This window comes from Crinia signifera, chromosome 5 (genome assembly GCF_055691185.1).
Source record: "Crinia signifera chromosome 5, ASM5569118v1, whole genome shotgun sequence".
Lineage (NCBI taxonomy): Eukaryota > Metazoa > Chordata > Amphibia > Anura > Myobatrachidae > Crinia > Crinia signifera.
In genome coordinates, this window is record NC_139221.1 from 118553741 (window position 1) to 118570925 (window position 17185).

Sequence of the window (17185 nt, forward strand, 5' to 3'; positions counted from 1 at the left end):
CCATTTGGGTGCATGGCAGGACTCAGAAGGGAAGGAGTGATTTTTGGATTTTGCAGCTCAGATTCTGGTGGAATGTTGGTGGGTGCTATGTCGCATTAGCAAGACCCCCGAAGCACCAATACAGTGTAACACCCCCACAAGTGACCCCATTTTGCAAACTACACCCCTCAGGGAATTCATCTAGTGGTATAGTGTACATTTCAAACCCCCAGGGGTTTCACCAATTTTGATACAACTGGGCTGTGCAAATGAAAAATTACATTTTTTACACAAAAATGCAGTTCTGGCTCAAAATTTTTCCTTTTCACAAGGAATGAAGGAGAAAAAGCACCCCAAAATCTGTGCCCCAATTTCTCCCGAGTACGGCAATGTCTCACATGTGACCAAAAAATACCATTTGGGTGCATGGCAGGACTCAGAAGGGAAGGAGTGATTTTTGGATTTTGCAGCACAGATTCTGGTGGAATGTTGGTGGGTGCTATGTCGCATTAGCAAGACCCCCCAAGCACCAATACAGTGGAACCCCCCCACAAGTGACCCCATTTTGCAAACTACACCCCTCAGGGAATTCATCTAGGGGTATAGTGTACATTTCAAACCCCCAGGGGTTTCACCAATTTTGATACACCTGGGCTGTGCAAATGAAAAATTACATTTTTTACACAAAAATGCAGTTCTGGCTCAAAAATTTTAATTTTCACAAGGAATGAAGGAGAAAAAGCACCCCAAAATCTGTGCCCCAATTTCTCCAGAGTACGGCAATGTCTCACATGTGACCAAAAAATACCATTTGGGTGCATGGCAGGACTCAGAAGGGAAGGAGTGATTTTTGGATTTTGCAGCTCAGATTCTGGTGGAATGTTGGTGGGTGCTATGTCGCATTAGCAAGACCCCCGAAGCACCAATACAGTGTAACACCCCCACAAGTGACCCCATTTTGCAAACTACACCCCTCAGGGAATTCATCTAGGGGTATAGTGTACATTTCAAACCCCCAGGGGTTTCACCAATTTTGATACAACTGGGCAGTGAAAATGAAAAATTACATTTTTTTTACACAAAAATGCAGTTCTGGCTCAAAATTTTTCATTTTCAGAAGGTATGAAGGAGAAAAAGCACCCCAAAATCTGTGCCCCAATTTCTCCCGAGTACGGCAATGCCTCATGTGTGACCAAAAAGTGGCAGGACTCAGAAGGGAAGGAGTGATATTTGGATTTTGCAGCACAGATTCTGGTGGAATGTTGGTGGGTGCTATGTCGCATTAGCAAGACCCCCAAAGCACCAATACAGTGGAACCCCCCCACAAGTGACCCAATTTTGCAAACTACACCCCTCAGGGAATTCATCTAGGGGTATAGTGTACATTTCAAACCCCCAGGGGTTTCACCAATTTTGATACAACTGGGCAGTGAAAATGAAAAATTACATTTTTTTACACAAAAATGCAGTTCTGGCTCAAAATTTTTCATTTTCAGAAGGTATGAAGGAGAAAAAGCACCCCAAAATCTGTGCCCCAATTTCTCCCGAGTACGGCAATGCCTCATGTGTGACCAAAAAGTGGCAGGACTCAGAAGGGAAGGAGTGATATTTGGATTTTGCAGCACAGATTCTGGTGGAATGTTGGTGGGTGCTATGTCGCATTAGCAAGACCCCCAAAGCACCAATACAGTGGAACCCCCCCACAAGTGACCCCATTTTGCAAACTACACCCCTCAGGGAATTCATCTAGGGGTATAGTGTACATTTCAAACCCCCAGGGGTTTCACCAATTTTGATACAACTGGGCAGTGAAAATGAAAAATTACATTTTTTTACACAAAAATGCAGTTCTGGCTCAAAATTTTTCATTTTCAGAAGGTATGAAGGAGAAAAAGCACACCAAAATCTGTGCCCCAATTTCTCCCGAGTATGGCAATGCCTCATATGTGACCAAAAAATACCAGTTGGGTGCATGGCAGGACTCGGAAGGGAAGGAGTGATTTTTGGATTTTGCCGCTCAGATTCTGGTGGAATGAATGGTGGGTGCTATGTGGCATTAGCAAGACCCCCGAAGCACGGTGAAATGATGAACCTAATAATCCATAGATGTGTGGTATATTTTAAAACACTCCTTTATACATAGGCCGGGTTTGTCGGGGCAAGTTTCACAGTGGAAAATAGTTTCCTTTCTTATTCCCTTTTTATAGCAAACTTTGCACCTTTTTTGTGTCCTGCCCTTTCTTGCAGTGGAGGGGATTTCGTTAGGAAAATGCTGCCCTGGTACAATACGGGGGCCAGTACTAGAAGTACTGGGGCCCTCTGCCTGCTGGTTCCCAAATATTAGGCCCTTTATGACTTCCTCTTGAAAGTGCATAAATGTCCCCCTCTGGCTGGTAGAACGGAATAGCACGTAAGCGTTATACAGTGCCATCTGGATGATATACACGGCCAGCTTCTTGTACCAGATTTTTGTTTTCCGCAGGGCACTGTACGGCTTCAGTACCTGATCTGAAAGATCCACTCCGCCCATGTACCTATTGTACTCCAGGATACAATTAGGTTTTGAGGTGTGGGTACTGGTACCTCGTACAGGGATGGAGGTGGTACTGTCTCCATGAATTGTTGTCAGTATAAGGACATCCCTCTTGTCCTTATATTTGACCAACAACATATTTTCGGTGCATATTCCCCTGCTTTCACCCCTTCTCATTACTTGGGCAATGTGCGTTTTTGGGAGGCCTCTTTGGTTCTTACGCACAGTACCGCAAGCTGCTGTACCTCTTGAACCAAGGGCCTTAAACAGGGGGATGCTAGTGTAAAAGTTATCCACATAGAGGTGATAACCTTTATCCAGGAAGGGGTGCACTAAATCCCAGACAATTTTTCCACTAACACCTACGAGGGAGGGGGGGCATTCTGGCGGTTCAATTCTTGAATCCTTCCCTTCATATACCCTAAACCTGTGGGTGTACCCTGAGGTGCTTTCACACAGCTTATACATTTTTATGCCATACCTTGCCCTCTTACTGGGAAGGTACTGGCGGAATTTAACCCTTCCTTTAAAATGTATAAGGGACTCGTCAATACAAATAAATTTTTCAGGGATGTACATCTCTGCAAATTTGGCACTGAAATGATCAATGACCGGCCTGACTTTGAATAGCCGGTCAAAGGTGGGATCATCTCTGGGTGGGCACAGTGTATTATCGGTGTAATGTAAAAATGTAAGGATTATCTCAAAACGAGCCCGAGTCATGGCCATACGGTAAAATGGGGTGCTGTACAGAACATCTGTACTCCAATATTGCCTAATTTCTGGCTTTTTTACTATGCCCATATGTAACACCAGACCCCAAAACATCATCATCTCTACTGCATCTACAGGGGTCCACCTAGCAAATGATGACGTGGGGTTTTGAACAATAAACTGCTGGGCATATAAATTAGTTTATAGTTTATAAATTTATAAAATCATCAGAGAAAAATAATTTGAAAAAGTCAATTTCTCTGAGACCTGCTGAATCAAATTGGATTCCTGGGATGGCCAAAAACTCAGGAACCTGGGGCTCAAAATTGTCTGGTGGTGGGGTCCATACGGGATCAATCATTTGGGGGGGGTCTCAGCTGCTCTACGGGGGCGTCTTTGAGGGGGTCCCTCATCAGCAGAGGAGGAAGAGGAGCTTAAGGCGAATCCTTCAAATTCCCCGCTTGCATCACTGGCTGTGTCAGAGTCAGAGTCAGAGGCAAGCATGGCATTCTTCTGGATGACTGGGATGACATTTGGGATGACATTTGGGATGACATTTGGGATGCCATTTTTATTTTTGTGTTTCTGTAAGTGTAATGTTTCAACACGTGTATAGTGTAGGGGGGGTACAAACTTTATTTCAACACGGGGGGTATGTAGTGTGTAGTGTGTATGTAGTGCAGAAAAAAAAATACTTTATACAGGAATTTGATCCCAATAAAAAAAAAAAAATTGAAGGGGTTAAAAAAAAAAAAAAAAAGGTCCTGCGCCAAAAATTGAGCACAGATGTTGGTCAGTAACGTCCGTCACTGAACAGCGCTCAAAGGCAACAGGACACCCACAAAAACAACGTGGGTGCAAAAACAAAAAAAAAAACAATTAAAAAAAAACTGCAGAAAAAAAATGATATCAACCTGTGCCAAAAATGCTGTTCAGTGATTGTACGTCACTGATCAGCGGCCACAGGACACCCACAAAAGCAACGTGGGTGTAAAAACAATTTAAAAAAAAATTCCACAGCACTCTCCAAAAAAAAAACAATTTAAAAAAACTGCAGAAAAAAAAATGATATCAACCCTGTGCCAAAAATGCTGTTCAGTGATTGTACGTCACTGATCAGCGCTCAGCGGCCACAGGACACCCACACAAGCAACGTGGGTGTAAAAACAAAACCCCACTGCACTCTCCAAAAAAAAAAAAACTGCAGATCAGTGATGCAGTGATGCACCACTGATTAGCAGTGAGGGGCAGCAGACACACAACCTGACAGGGTATATATATAAAAAAAAAATCCTGGACCCCCAAAAAGTTGCTGATTAATTAATTAAAACTGACCAGCACAAAAGGGGGGGGCAGCAGGGGGGGCAGCAGTCAGTTGCACACGCAGCACAACCTTTGGTGCAACTGACAGGTATATATATAAAAAAAAAAACCTGGACCCCCAAAAAGTTGCTGATCAGTTAATTAATCAGCACAATCAGCACAAAAGGGGGGGCAGCAGGGGGGGGCAGCATTCAGTTGCACAGGCAGCACAACCTTTGCTGCAAATGACAGGTATATATATAAAAAAAAACCTCTGCACCCCCAAAAAGTTGCTGATCACCTCAGATATAGTGATCAGCACAAAAGGGGGTGCAGCAGACACAAAATATAGCACTCTCTATCACTCTCTATCACTCTCTATCACGCTCTATCACTCTCTATCACTCTCTATCACTCTCTATTACTCTCTGTCACTATCTGTCCCTATCTCTCACGATCTGTGACTCTATGACACTGCTGCAGCAGCACACACAGAAGTCACAAGATCCAGGAAGTATCCAGCTGCTGGCAGCACGCTACCAGCGGTGATCAGCGGTGATCAGGTAAGTTTCAGGCAAGGATCAGGTATGTATCACGACAGATTGGCACGGTGACCGCTCTGCACGCAATTCCAGACCGGAATGGCGTCTGCAGCGCAGTCACCGTTAGTTTAAATCACGCGCCTTGGCTGTGATTGGTCCGTGGGTCCCACGGACCAATCACAGCCTTGGGGGCAGGTGGGGTGAGGTGTTGTCGTCACCGATGACCCCCTCATGCCCCCTGACGCCCGGCGGTGATTGACACCTGTGTTACCGAGCGTCTGATTCGCCGGTAACACAGGAAAACGCTGTGAATGGCTGTTCACACTGAACAGCCAATCACAGCGATCGCCGACGGGGGGGGGGGGGCGGCATCGCAGCCCCCCCTGGGCATGCAGGGACATGTCTGCTGTCAGGGACAGCAGACATCGTCCCTCTGTCACTGCGTCTCGAGACGCAGTGGCACTTTGAAGTCATGACGTATATATACGTCATGTGTCGGGAAGTACATCCCGGCCATGACGTATATATACGTCAAATGTCGGGAAGGGGTTAAAGAACACAGATTATTTGCTTATAAAATAATTCCAAAAGGAACTTTATCAGCCAATAACTTCTGGAACTTTTCCAATAAATTGAACCCAATAAAAGGGTTTTGAGGCTCCCAAAGTCTAATATATAGAGTGGATACTATTGACCTATATTAATTAATTGCAATTTTTTAACTGCCAAATATATTACATTGGTACTCTTTACCTAGAAGGGCGCCCACGATTTTGATCGTGGGCATCGTTAGTAAAAAATCGCGGCCATCGCGGGCATTGAATGCACCAAAAAATCGGTTGCGATGCGACCGATGCGATGCCCGCGATTTCCCATAGGGAACAATGTTAAATGTCCCAATTGACCCGATTTTCCTGTTCAATGTCTCAATTGACCCGATTTTTCCATAGGAAACAATGTTAAATGGCCCACAGAGGCCAAATAGGCACCCTGAAGTGTGAAATGGCCCCCACAATTGTTAACGCCACCCCACGATCAACGTGAACTCGAAGCGTGGCGAGCGCAGCGAGCCCGCGAGGGGCGGCGGTACGCGTCCTACGACCTTTTTATACCCCCACTATCCACGTTGAGAATAGAAAGTGTGGCGAGCGCAGCGAGCCACCGAGCCCGAAGCGTGGCGAGCGCAGCGAGCCCCGCAAGGGGACGCGGACAGCTGTGAAGCCCGCGAGGGGACGCGGATAAATGTCAAGGTATCCGCGTCCCCTCGCGGGGCTCGGTGGCGCGCTGCTCTCGCCACACTTTCTATTCTCAACTCCACGCCGACGTGGATAGTGGGGGTATGAAAAGGTCGTAGGACGCGTACCACCGCCGCTCGCCACACTTCGGGTTGACGTTGATCGTGGGGTGGCGTTAACAATTGTGGGGGCCATTTCACACTTCAGGGTGCCTATTTAGCCTCTGTGGCCCATTTAACATTGTTTCCTATGGAAAAATCGGGTCAATTGAGACATTGAACAGGAAAATCGGGTCAATTGGGACATTTAACATTGTTCCCTATGGGAAATCGCGGGCATCGCGTCGGTCGCATCGCACCCGATTTTTTAGTGCATTCAATGCCCGCGATGGCCTTGATGGGCGCCCTTCTAGGTAAAGAGTACCATTACATTTTATGTGTATGTACTTGTTTTATATATATGTTTTTTTTGCTTTGAATAAATAAAATATAATAGATCAATACAGTGCGCTCTCTATGTACATTTTCTATTCTTTGGTCCAGATTGTTTCTGTTCTGGGAGCAGCATTACAGCTGTGTTTAATAAATTATTATTTTTAATCCATTTTTTTTATAAATTAATAGGTGAGCCTGATTATACTTATCTAAGTATTATTCTTTTCTAATTACAAAACTTCAAAAAATAAGTTTATTGATACAGTGGAAATTTATATCCCCTTCCTTTCCAAAATCCTGCTTCCTCTCTCCTTGTGTTCCTGTCTCCCTCTCCTTCCCACTTCTCTGCTTTCCATTTGCCAATCTGTACCTAATTTAACATTTGTTTTTATGTATGATCGTACACATGCACAGAAGCAAAACATTGCTCCCCAGCTCCAACATGCAGAGGAGCCATGTGTTGCATCTGTGCATGTGCAGATGCTTGGTACGAGCAGGCTGCTAGTTCACCATCCCATTCACACCTAGCATTGCAAGTGGAGGGCGTGGGGTGACGACGATGGGCTGCACCCATGGGAATGGCCAGCATTTCATGGGTGTTCCCATGCAAATGCTGGGTGTTCCCATGCGAATGGCTCTATGACGCGGGTGCCGGGGGCAAGAAGAACCCGCAAAACTAAGACACTAGATAGTGTTTTAGTTTTGCATGAACCTTCCACATCATTCAATGGTCAGCGACCATTGAATGATTTGGCCCACACACCCAAGGCTGCGAATGGATGTTTATGCAAAACATCCATTCGCAGCCATGTGGGGAACTCGCGAGCGATGGGGGCCGGACTGCTGTGTGGGTGGTGGGCAGCGTTACATCCACACGCATGTGGATTTCATAGCATTGCATGTGGACCAGAATAAGGTCCATAGGCAGAACTTTACAAAGTGGTCATATGTGTCACATGTGCTTTAAAATAAACTTTGCCAACTATAACGTTTTGTACGGTTGTGTTTTCTGCGTATTCTTATAGACAACGGTTATTTGTGTCGACCTGTTTCACCTCCGTTTTGTGATTAAGCGGGTCCACTTATCGGCAGCATGTATTACACTATTTAAAGCATGTGTATGGTAATGTGCACTCTAACACTTTTGGAACATTGGTTCCCTCTGTGCAGACTACCTTCCCTGGAAGCCCCTGTGCCCAGTGGTGGCTAGTGTGGAAAGGTTGTGACTTGACATGAATAAGAAGCGTGCAAAAGCATTTTGCTGTAAGTCAATATCTTCTATTCCGCCAAGACACCTAAAGTTTCACTTTTTAGATGAAAATAACGAAACGTATGAAGAAGCTCCGATCTAGTTAAAATTATATCATGACATCTTAGCGTGGTTCATTAATATACTTTAAGCATAGTAAAAAAAGAGTACAAGCTTGTCCTAGTGCAAAGTTAGCGACTTTGGCTGGAGAAAAAAAAAAAACCTGATAACTGAACCATTTTCATGGTCACAATTGTGAATATTGTGTGTATTCACAAGAAATTGTTTTATTTTTATTTTTTTCTTGGGGGTTTGAGGATGCTCTGTAATTGAAGTGACCGAGAAAAAAAACTTGGGGCAAAAAATCAGGGTAAATCCCTTTTGATTGCCCTTAATAGAATAGTGCACCTCTGTGTCTTCTAATGTCCAATTCTTTACTGAATGCTACAATAAGTTCAGTAAACAATGCATTACGCTGTTATTTAGGTACACTATATTAAACATTTCTGTTTATTGTCTTTAATTGTGGCAGTTTATTTTAAACATGAATTGGTCTGAAAATTATGCCCTGTTTTCAAGGTGAGATTATATATATTTTTTCCCATGATTACAGAAAAAAGTAAAAATCACTAAATCCCTATCAGTTATCTGACCACCATCACCCTACCATTGCAATACCATCATTCATCTGCATTCAGTGCTTTCTTCATCTGTTACCTCCTTATCTGCTCAGTACCACCCACTATACTTTTTATTTATTTTAATTGTATCACTATACTTTTTTATTTATTTTAATTGTGTTTTATATATGTATTATGTTAAATGTATTATCTATATTGAAAATGTCACTTGCCTGATATCTTTTGAGCGCTGTTATCGTTCTTCCTGCCTTCAGTACCACCCAAGTTTACCAGTCCCATCTCAGAGTATCAACATTGACATTACCACCATCGGTGTATTAACATTGGTTACAGTCATCATTCGCTGATCCTCAACTGTTCCTGTGTTAGTGGTATCTGCTCAAGCTCTATATTTACCTGCAGTGCTCCTCCTTGTTTCCATACACCATCGATGGTCAACATAGGTCAGAACCAATCTCAGCATCCAGAGACTCCATCATTGTGTTATCCACCTCATTCTCCTGGTTCCAGTTCAGAGCTTATACCGATCTCCGGAGATTCGGTTTCCAACACAGTCACGCCTTCGGGCCTCATATGTTATATATATATTAAGGGTTTCCCTTGATGTGGACTTACATTCCAGCTCCAGGCCAAAGTCACCCCTCAGAAGTGACAATGTGACTGTCCAGATGGTTATGCAATGCTGGCTGTCTTTGCTGCATACTTATGTGCTAGTTATACTCACTTACTGTATCTGCACATAGAAGTGTACAGATGTCGGTTGGTTGCCACTCTGTGGCACTTAAGTGACCTGTCACATGACCAATCAACATTAAATATAGTCACATCACACATTTCTTACATACTCATATACTGAGTGTTGCCTGCCAATGTAGTGTATTCCTAAAGGAGTATGCATGGCCCTATGAGAACCTAAACATTGATGCTCCCGAAGTTCATCATTAATTTCCTAACCTTACTTTGGATTATTATGCCATGATTCCTCTGCAAATTTGTAGGAAGCAATGGTCTTCCTACCATTCACATATCTGTGCTACTTTGCAATCCGATTTTATTGTACGTCTTGCCAATTGTTCTATCATGTTTTACAAACCCAAAAAATAAATATTTTTTAATTAGGTGCTCAATAAATATATAAATAGTCATAAAGAAAAATAATAATAAAATAAAATGTATTTCTATATGTTTCTATTAAGAACTCTATATACCCAGCATCAGATATACGGACAGGCCTGCGGATGCCTGTCAAACAACGCTCCTCTCACGAGGAACCATACAAAACAATACTGAAATGACTCTCTGCACTCATATATTGGTGATTTTCAGGTGTGCTGACATGAATTGATGGAAGTTCATAATCTTCTCCTAATAATATTGTTTACTGAAAGGTATCCTGCTTTCCCCGACATAGAAAGAGTTTTTAAGTTTTATAGAAAATGGGGTCCTTGTATTGAATCCCTCTCCCAGGTTCAACAAGAAAATATTATCAAGGTGTTTGAACGTACGGAGTGGTATTTACTTAGACAAACTGTTCTCTGTTGACTCCTCCTTCAGTTCTAACCGGTGTGACATACTGTATCTAAATTGTAGTCTTTTTTTACAAATCTTACCTAACCCACAGTCTGAAATATACCCATCACAACATAGAAACATAGAAACATAGAATTTGACGGCAGATAAGAACCACTTGGCCCATCTAGTCTGCCCCTTTTTTAAACATGTTACCTCAAACCATATTTGATCCTTATTTTTTTGTAAGGATATCAATATGCTTATCCCAAGCATGTTTAAATTGTACTACTGTATTTGCGTCTACCACCTCTGATGGGAGGCAATTCCACTTATCTACTACCCTTTCTGTGAAGTAATTCTTCCTCACATTTCCCCTGAATCTTCCCCCCCCCCCCCTCCACCCCCCCACCACAATTCCTCTGTTATATCTGTTTGTTATTAGATATATACCTTGCATATTTAATATAGAGAATTTAATAATAATTATTTTGTCTCTTACATATCATAATTATTATTAAAACTGGAATCTATGTTACCCTTTCTAGATAATCTCTTGGTTATGTCCAATTTTCTTGTTTATTGTTTATTATTATTAATATATTATTATTATTATTATTATTATTATTATTATTATTATTATTATTATGTCTTTTGTACTCAAGTGTAAACCAAGTATCGCATTTGATATTCTCTTACTGCTGTATTACCATTTTGAAAACTCAAAAAAAAGCAATTTAAAATAAAGATACGGATTAATATATATATATATATATATATATATATATATATATATATATATATATATATATATAGACAGATAAAGGAAATGGTGGCACTCGCAGGCTTGATAAAAGGTGTTCTTTATGAAAACATTTCAAAGTGCATACAAATACCGACGTTTCGGGGGTCTAACCCCGTTTTCAAGGTGCAGGTGCAGAATATTCTGCACCTAGAAAACGGGGTTAGACCCCCAAAACGTCGGTATTTGTATGCACTTTGAAATGTTTTCATAAAGAACACCTTTTATCAAGCCTGCGAGTGCCACCATTTCCTTTATCTGTCTACACATTGTGCCATTGGGAGGCACCGCAGCAGACGCTATTCAAGGGCGGAGTGCCAGTCCGCATCCCGGATATATATATATATATATATATATATATATATATATACCCATGTTGCGAGGATAGCACTCTCCACTTTCAATGCCAACAGCCAGGGTGCCAATGCCAGAAAGCTACCACACTCCAGGGGCTTCCATATCCACAAGAAAAAAATGCAGACACTCACCGGACTTGCTTGTAGCTTTTTTACTTAGTCACCTTATTTAGTGCATAACAGTGGGTACAGGTCGACGTTTCGGTCCTAAGCTGGACCTTTTTCAAGACCCCCTTCCTGCCTTCTCCACACACTGGAGAAGGCAGGAAGGGGGTCTTGAAAAAGGTCCAGCTTAGGACCGAAACGTCGACCTGTACCCACTGTTATGCACTAAATAAGGTGACTAAGTAAAAAAGCTACAAGCAAGTCCGGTGAGTGTCTGCATTTTTTTCTTGTGTATATATATATATATATATATATATATATATATAGTCCTTAGCAGCAATACAGGCAGCGGCACTCCAAGGAATTTAAAACTGTGCTTTTAATGGTGCTCCGACGTTTCGGGGTGGCGTGACCCCGTTTTCAAGGCATAAAATAACAGTGAGTGTGGGTACAATGAGGTCTTACCTTAAATACACTTGGTAAGAGATGTGCTCGTGAGGTCTGTCCGTGGTCCACACGCAGCTGGCTTCCGGGTGGCGGGGTTTCCGGTGGGAGTATGTGGATGACGTATAGTGTGTATGCTTCGCCCGGAAGCCAGCTGCGTGCGGACCACGGACAGACCTCACGAGCACCTCTCTTACCAAGTGTATTTAAGGTAAGACCTCATTGTACCCACACTCGCTGTTATTTTATGCCTTGAAAACGGGGTCACGCCACCCCGAAACGTCGGAGCACCATTAAAAGCACAGTTTTAAATTCCTTGGATTGCCGCTGCCTGTATTGCTGCTAAGGACCACAAATCTTCCCAGAGGGCACCCAGGGTGGCTGCACATATCAGTGAGTGCCGGGCTGAACGATAAATGTATATATATATATATATATATATATATATAATGCACAAAAACAACAATAATTGCTCAAATATATAGCTGTGCTGTATGTTATGCTGAGTATCATGTTTTACAACAGTAATGATACTGTCAAGTTATTAACGTCATTATTTTTCTCACCAAATTCATATATTGTCTAAGCCATGTGCATTAGTTTCTCATCTTTCTTCTCTCTGATCCTTTCCTTCTCACAAGGGAAAACTAAGGGTTACTTCAGTGTAACCAGGATGATTTACTCAAGTACAACAAATAAATGAACATGACAGCATAACACAAAACGAAATGTGGAATGAGAAATAATCCAAATATGTTTTTATTAAAATGTACAAAAGCAATAATGAAAGAGGCAGCAAAACTAAACCATTATATTTTTAATATGAAAGTTTGAAAAGAGATTGTAACCTGGGGTGATTCTGGTTGCGCCACCAGCTGCCCGCACTAACACCCGTCCCTGCTCGCACGCCAAATATCCCCGCATTCATGCAAATGGATGTTTACCATAAACATCAATTCGCAGCCATGCGTACGGGAACAAAATCATTCGATGGTCAGCGACCATCGAATGATTTTGCAAGTGCTCGCAGATCTAAGACATCTCTATGGTGTCTTAGATCTGCGGGCTCTCTTTACGAGAAGAGAGCGGACAGCTGACATCAGCTGCCCACCACTCGCACCCCCGCCATCACCAAATTTCCATGGGAATACCCAGGGTTTTCATGGGAATGCCCATAAAACACTGGGCGTTCTCATGGGCCAGACCACGGCACCTCGCCCCACACCTCCACCTGCAGTGCTGTGTGTGAGTGGCCAGCAAATAATCAATTCACCGTGGCCACTGGCACAATGCGGCTGCACATGCACATAAATGTGTGAAAAGAATAATGGATAGATCTCTGCACTAATTGCTGCCTTTAGACTCAAATCAGTTTGTATGAATCACCAATCACACACAAATAAACACTTAAAACCAAAAAGAATACTGACAAGTCCTGGGCGCAGAAGGTACTCTCTAATACTCTTGTTGGATGTGCCCAAAAAACAAGAAGAGAGAGAAACCAACAATAGTGCAATACAATCAAGTACTTTAAAAACACATAATACTGAGGATCTACTCTCAGGTTGTTGTTACTCGTACCCTTAAAGTCAGTCTACTTTTCAAGGTAGACTTAAATTGCTTCTTTAGGGAGCAGTAACGTCACCACCAGATCCTGAGTTCCTCCAGTTTCCAGTGTTGCATGTAAATAAAGCGAAATGCTGGTATAGTGAAGTACCGCTTTTAATAACAACAATTATTTACATTAAAAAACAAGGTGTGACACAACTCTCACCGAGATATTGGTACAACAAGCAGACCCTTTAAGGTTAGAATGACTGAACATATCAGGAACATCCACAAAGTCTGGAGACACACGCACTATCCATGCAATTTAAACTCAAACATCAGTTTTGACCTGAACAATCAGACCTCAATTGGCCCCTAAATATCAATGAACTAATTATGTATTTATTAACAGTTTATTTTATAGCGTACCATATTCCATTGAGCTTTACAATAGGAAGAAATAACCCAAAACAGTACAAAAATATTTAGTGTTCCAGCTTTCTTGTCCTGGTGTCTTTTGTCCAGCATTACCCATTGTTTCACACACAATTAAAAAACTCATAGCTTAATGAATTTAAAGGGACAGAGTGCAAGCCAGGGTTCTTTGAACAGCCCTGTCCCTCAAAAGACTCAGTCAGCGGCCAATATAACAGCCTTATTTCCTGCCATTGTTGTAATGGCAAGGCCGGAATTCCATCCAAACGCATTTGACCCCACTGCCAAAACATCCAGTGCATATTTTACTTATTAGTATATTCCTGTGCATGAAGGATAAAGGGGTGGCAGATGGGGAAAACAAACCCATGCCATTACTGCCAAAATGATGATAATATACAAGTATGTTGAACTCTTTGTCCAGCCAGTTATTTTCACAGAACAACAGCACAGCCATCTGGAAATAAGCTGGAGTCTTGTAAATTCAGCAATTTCCCCTTAATAGGAACGTGTTATGCTAGAAATATATTGCACCTTGTAGCACTTAGTGCTGGATTGCACAATAATAATGATGATAAGAAATATATTGTTATAGTTTACTGTGTTCTTAGTACATAGTAATATTTTACTGGACAATGGTGCAGAATTATTTTGTAATGAGCAAGGATCGTAATGTATCCATAAAAGAAGCATAAATCAGGCAGATTGGTGCCTTGCATGCAACACATGAACATACTGAGTTTCAGCTAGAACTGGATGGCAGATTAATTTCTTTATTTTATTCATATCCCATTAAATTAATAACTTGGGCAGTAATAAATATAATATCTGATAAAACCATTCTATAAAATACAATGTAGTATAACACTTTTGAGATTCCACCTGTACTTGTTTTTTTAATATAATAATAATAATAATAATAATAATAATAATAATAATAATAATAATAATAATTATTATTATTATTATTATTATTATTATTATTACCACTATACCCCCATACAATCAACACTTGTATATTGGGATTCATGGCCAGTGGTATGTATTTGTTCCCTAAATGTAAGATGTAACAAATACACACATGATAGAGCACACTGGCAATGGTATGTTCCCTCAGATGCATTTTGAGTTGCAATAATGTGCCTTGGGGCTTTAAATTGACCTCTGCAGCTGTGCTTAACCAACAATATTACAGTAGCCACACCAGAAATTTAAGTGGGGTCAATCTGCAATTAGCCAATCAAAAGTGGCTAGATTGTGCGGCTGACTGTCATCATCATCATCATCACTGCGTTTTGTTGCAACCCTAAATAAAACCTCTACTAACATGTCTACATGTATCTGTACCCAGATAGTCATCACACACAATTTGTGAACATCAGGAGTGGTTGGAGCTGCGAGGGAGTGGTGCAGGCAGTTGTGTGTGTGGTTATGAGGCAGAGAGTTTGTGTCTATTGAGCTGTGTGTGTGTGTGGGTGTCGGTGTACAACTGGGAGTTTAACAAGACCAGCCAGTCCCTGCTGTTCTTTATGGGATTCATCTACCTGGCTGACAGATGAGCTGACCAGGCGCAGGAGTTGGGCTCAGTCAACTGAAACATCACCCCATTCAATGATGTGTTTTAACCAAGAAGGTGGTTAAAAGGAGCAAAATGGCATGGATAAGGGCAGAATTTTCATCATATGAAAAACGCACATGGCGCCCACTGGGAGTAGAACTTGCATCACCCTCCAGGTCCTCCTCACCCTCCTCCTCTGCACCCTCCTCATCTTCCTGGCCATCACCCCCCTTCTTCTTCTGCCAGTCTACCTCAGACATGTCTGTCTCCTCCTGCTCCTCCTCATGCTTTGCGACAAACATGTCCTAATGTGTGCTACTGTAGCTGGTTGCAGCAACAGCCTCCTCTTGCTGTGGCTGTTCCTCTTGCCTCCTCCATGGCACTGCCCTCCTTGGCACCCTGCTGGCTCTCTCACTGCTGCTATCTCTGGGTCACTTTCCTCCTCTCCTGTCCATTCTGCTCCCCTCACTACCTTTCAAAGGTCAAAATGGCACCAGGCCCCTTTATATAGGGTGTGTGATGCATATTCTAGGGGACTTAGGTGTGTGTGTGTGGTCTGGTAAGGTAGCGTTTGAAATCACATTCCATTTGGTCAGAAATTCGCACATGACCAGATCATAATATCGCGGCACATCGCACCATATTGCATATTTCAGTCGGAATTTGCATTCCATTAAATAAAAAATGTCACAAAATACAAAAAGGTGCGATTTAGAAACCCTACTAAAATCGCATACTATTAAATGTCCCCAATGTGTCTGAATAAGGGAAACAGACAAGGAGCAAAAAGAAAGCGCACTGGTTTAGGTATTTAAATTAAAAAGGTGCCAGTTAGAGTACACAGTGAAATAATTGTTTTTATATATATTTATGCACACAATAAAAACATAAAGGGGGAAATTTTCTTATATGAAAAACCTAGTTTTTTGTATTAGTATTTTCCCTACGACTGCATAGTCGTCGTGTTCCGGAGGGGAATTTACAAAGCAGTCATATACAACTGCTTTGTAACCCTCCGATGTCGTACTAAATCATATTAGCTGGCCATATATACGGCCGCTAATGAGAATTTTTCAGGCAGTCTGCAAGGTGTAAAAAAAAAAAATAGAAAAAATAAATAAATAAAAAAACAGCGTGGGGTCCCCCCCCCACAGCTGTTACCAGCACCAGGCTGAAGGAGCCAGGGCCGGTAATAAAAAATCAGGGAACCCAACAAATAGGGGTTCCCCGATTTTGAACAACCAGCCCCAGGCTCCAGGTCCGGGGCTGTTTCCCAAAATACAGGGGACAAAATGACTAGGGGTCCCCCGTATTTTAAGATCCAGCCCCAGCCCAAACCAGCCAGCAGGGTAATGTCACAGCCGGGGGACACTTATTATATAAGGTCCCGCGGCCAAAACATCACCCTGCTGACCAGTAAGCCTGGCCAGGGGCCCTGGGGGAGTGGGGACCCCGAATTAAATTAGGTGTCATAGGAGAGACGTAGGGAGAACAAAGGGTTTTTGGGGCACACTTGAAATTTTAAGATAGTGAAAAAGATGGTGTACAAATGGGTGACATAAAATCTAACCTTTATTGATTACACTTAAAAGAGCATACAAGCACACGTCAATTAGATACAAAGAACAATTTCAAGAGAACAATTATTTAAAAAGATATATAACAATCGGCATGTGAGTATATTTACGGAGTTTATTTTATAATCGTAATATACAATGCAGACAAAAACGAAATTGTAATACAATAACCGTCAAGTGGGCGAAAATGATTTGGCAGGGAATTTACCAGACCATAATTAT

At 42.1% G+C, this 17185-nt stretch overlaps 1 protein-coding gene and 1 long non-coding RNA gene across 3 annotated transcripts in view; one reads left to right on the top strand and one right to left on the bottom strand.

The window, feature by feature from the left end:
* The window catches only part of LOC146079805 (uncharacterized), a 46266-nt gene extending 30578 nt beyond the window's left edge, over window positions 1-15688 (bottom strand). The window contains exon 1 of the mRNA XM_083186448.1: window positions 15556-15688. Coding sequence (XP_083042574.1) covers window positions 15556-15688 — 133 coding nt within the window. The remainder of the gene's footprint in view (window positions 1-15555) is intronic.
* The window catches only part of LOC146080524 (uncharacterized), a 149141-nt gene that overhangs the window by 34315 nt on the left and 97641 nt on the right, over window positions 1-17185 (top strand). The gene's annotated exons all lie outside the window — the stretch shown is intronic.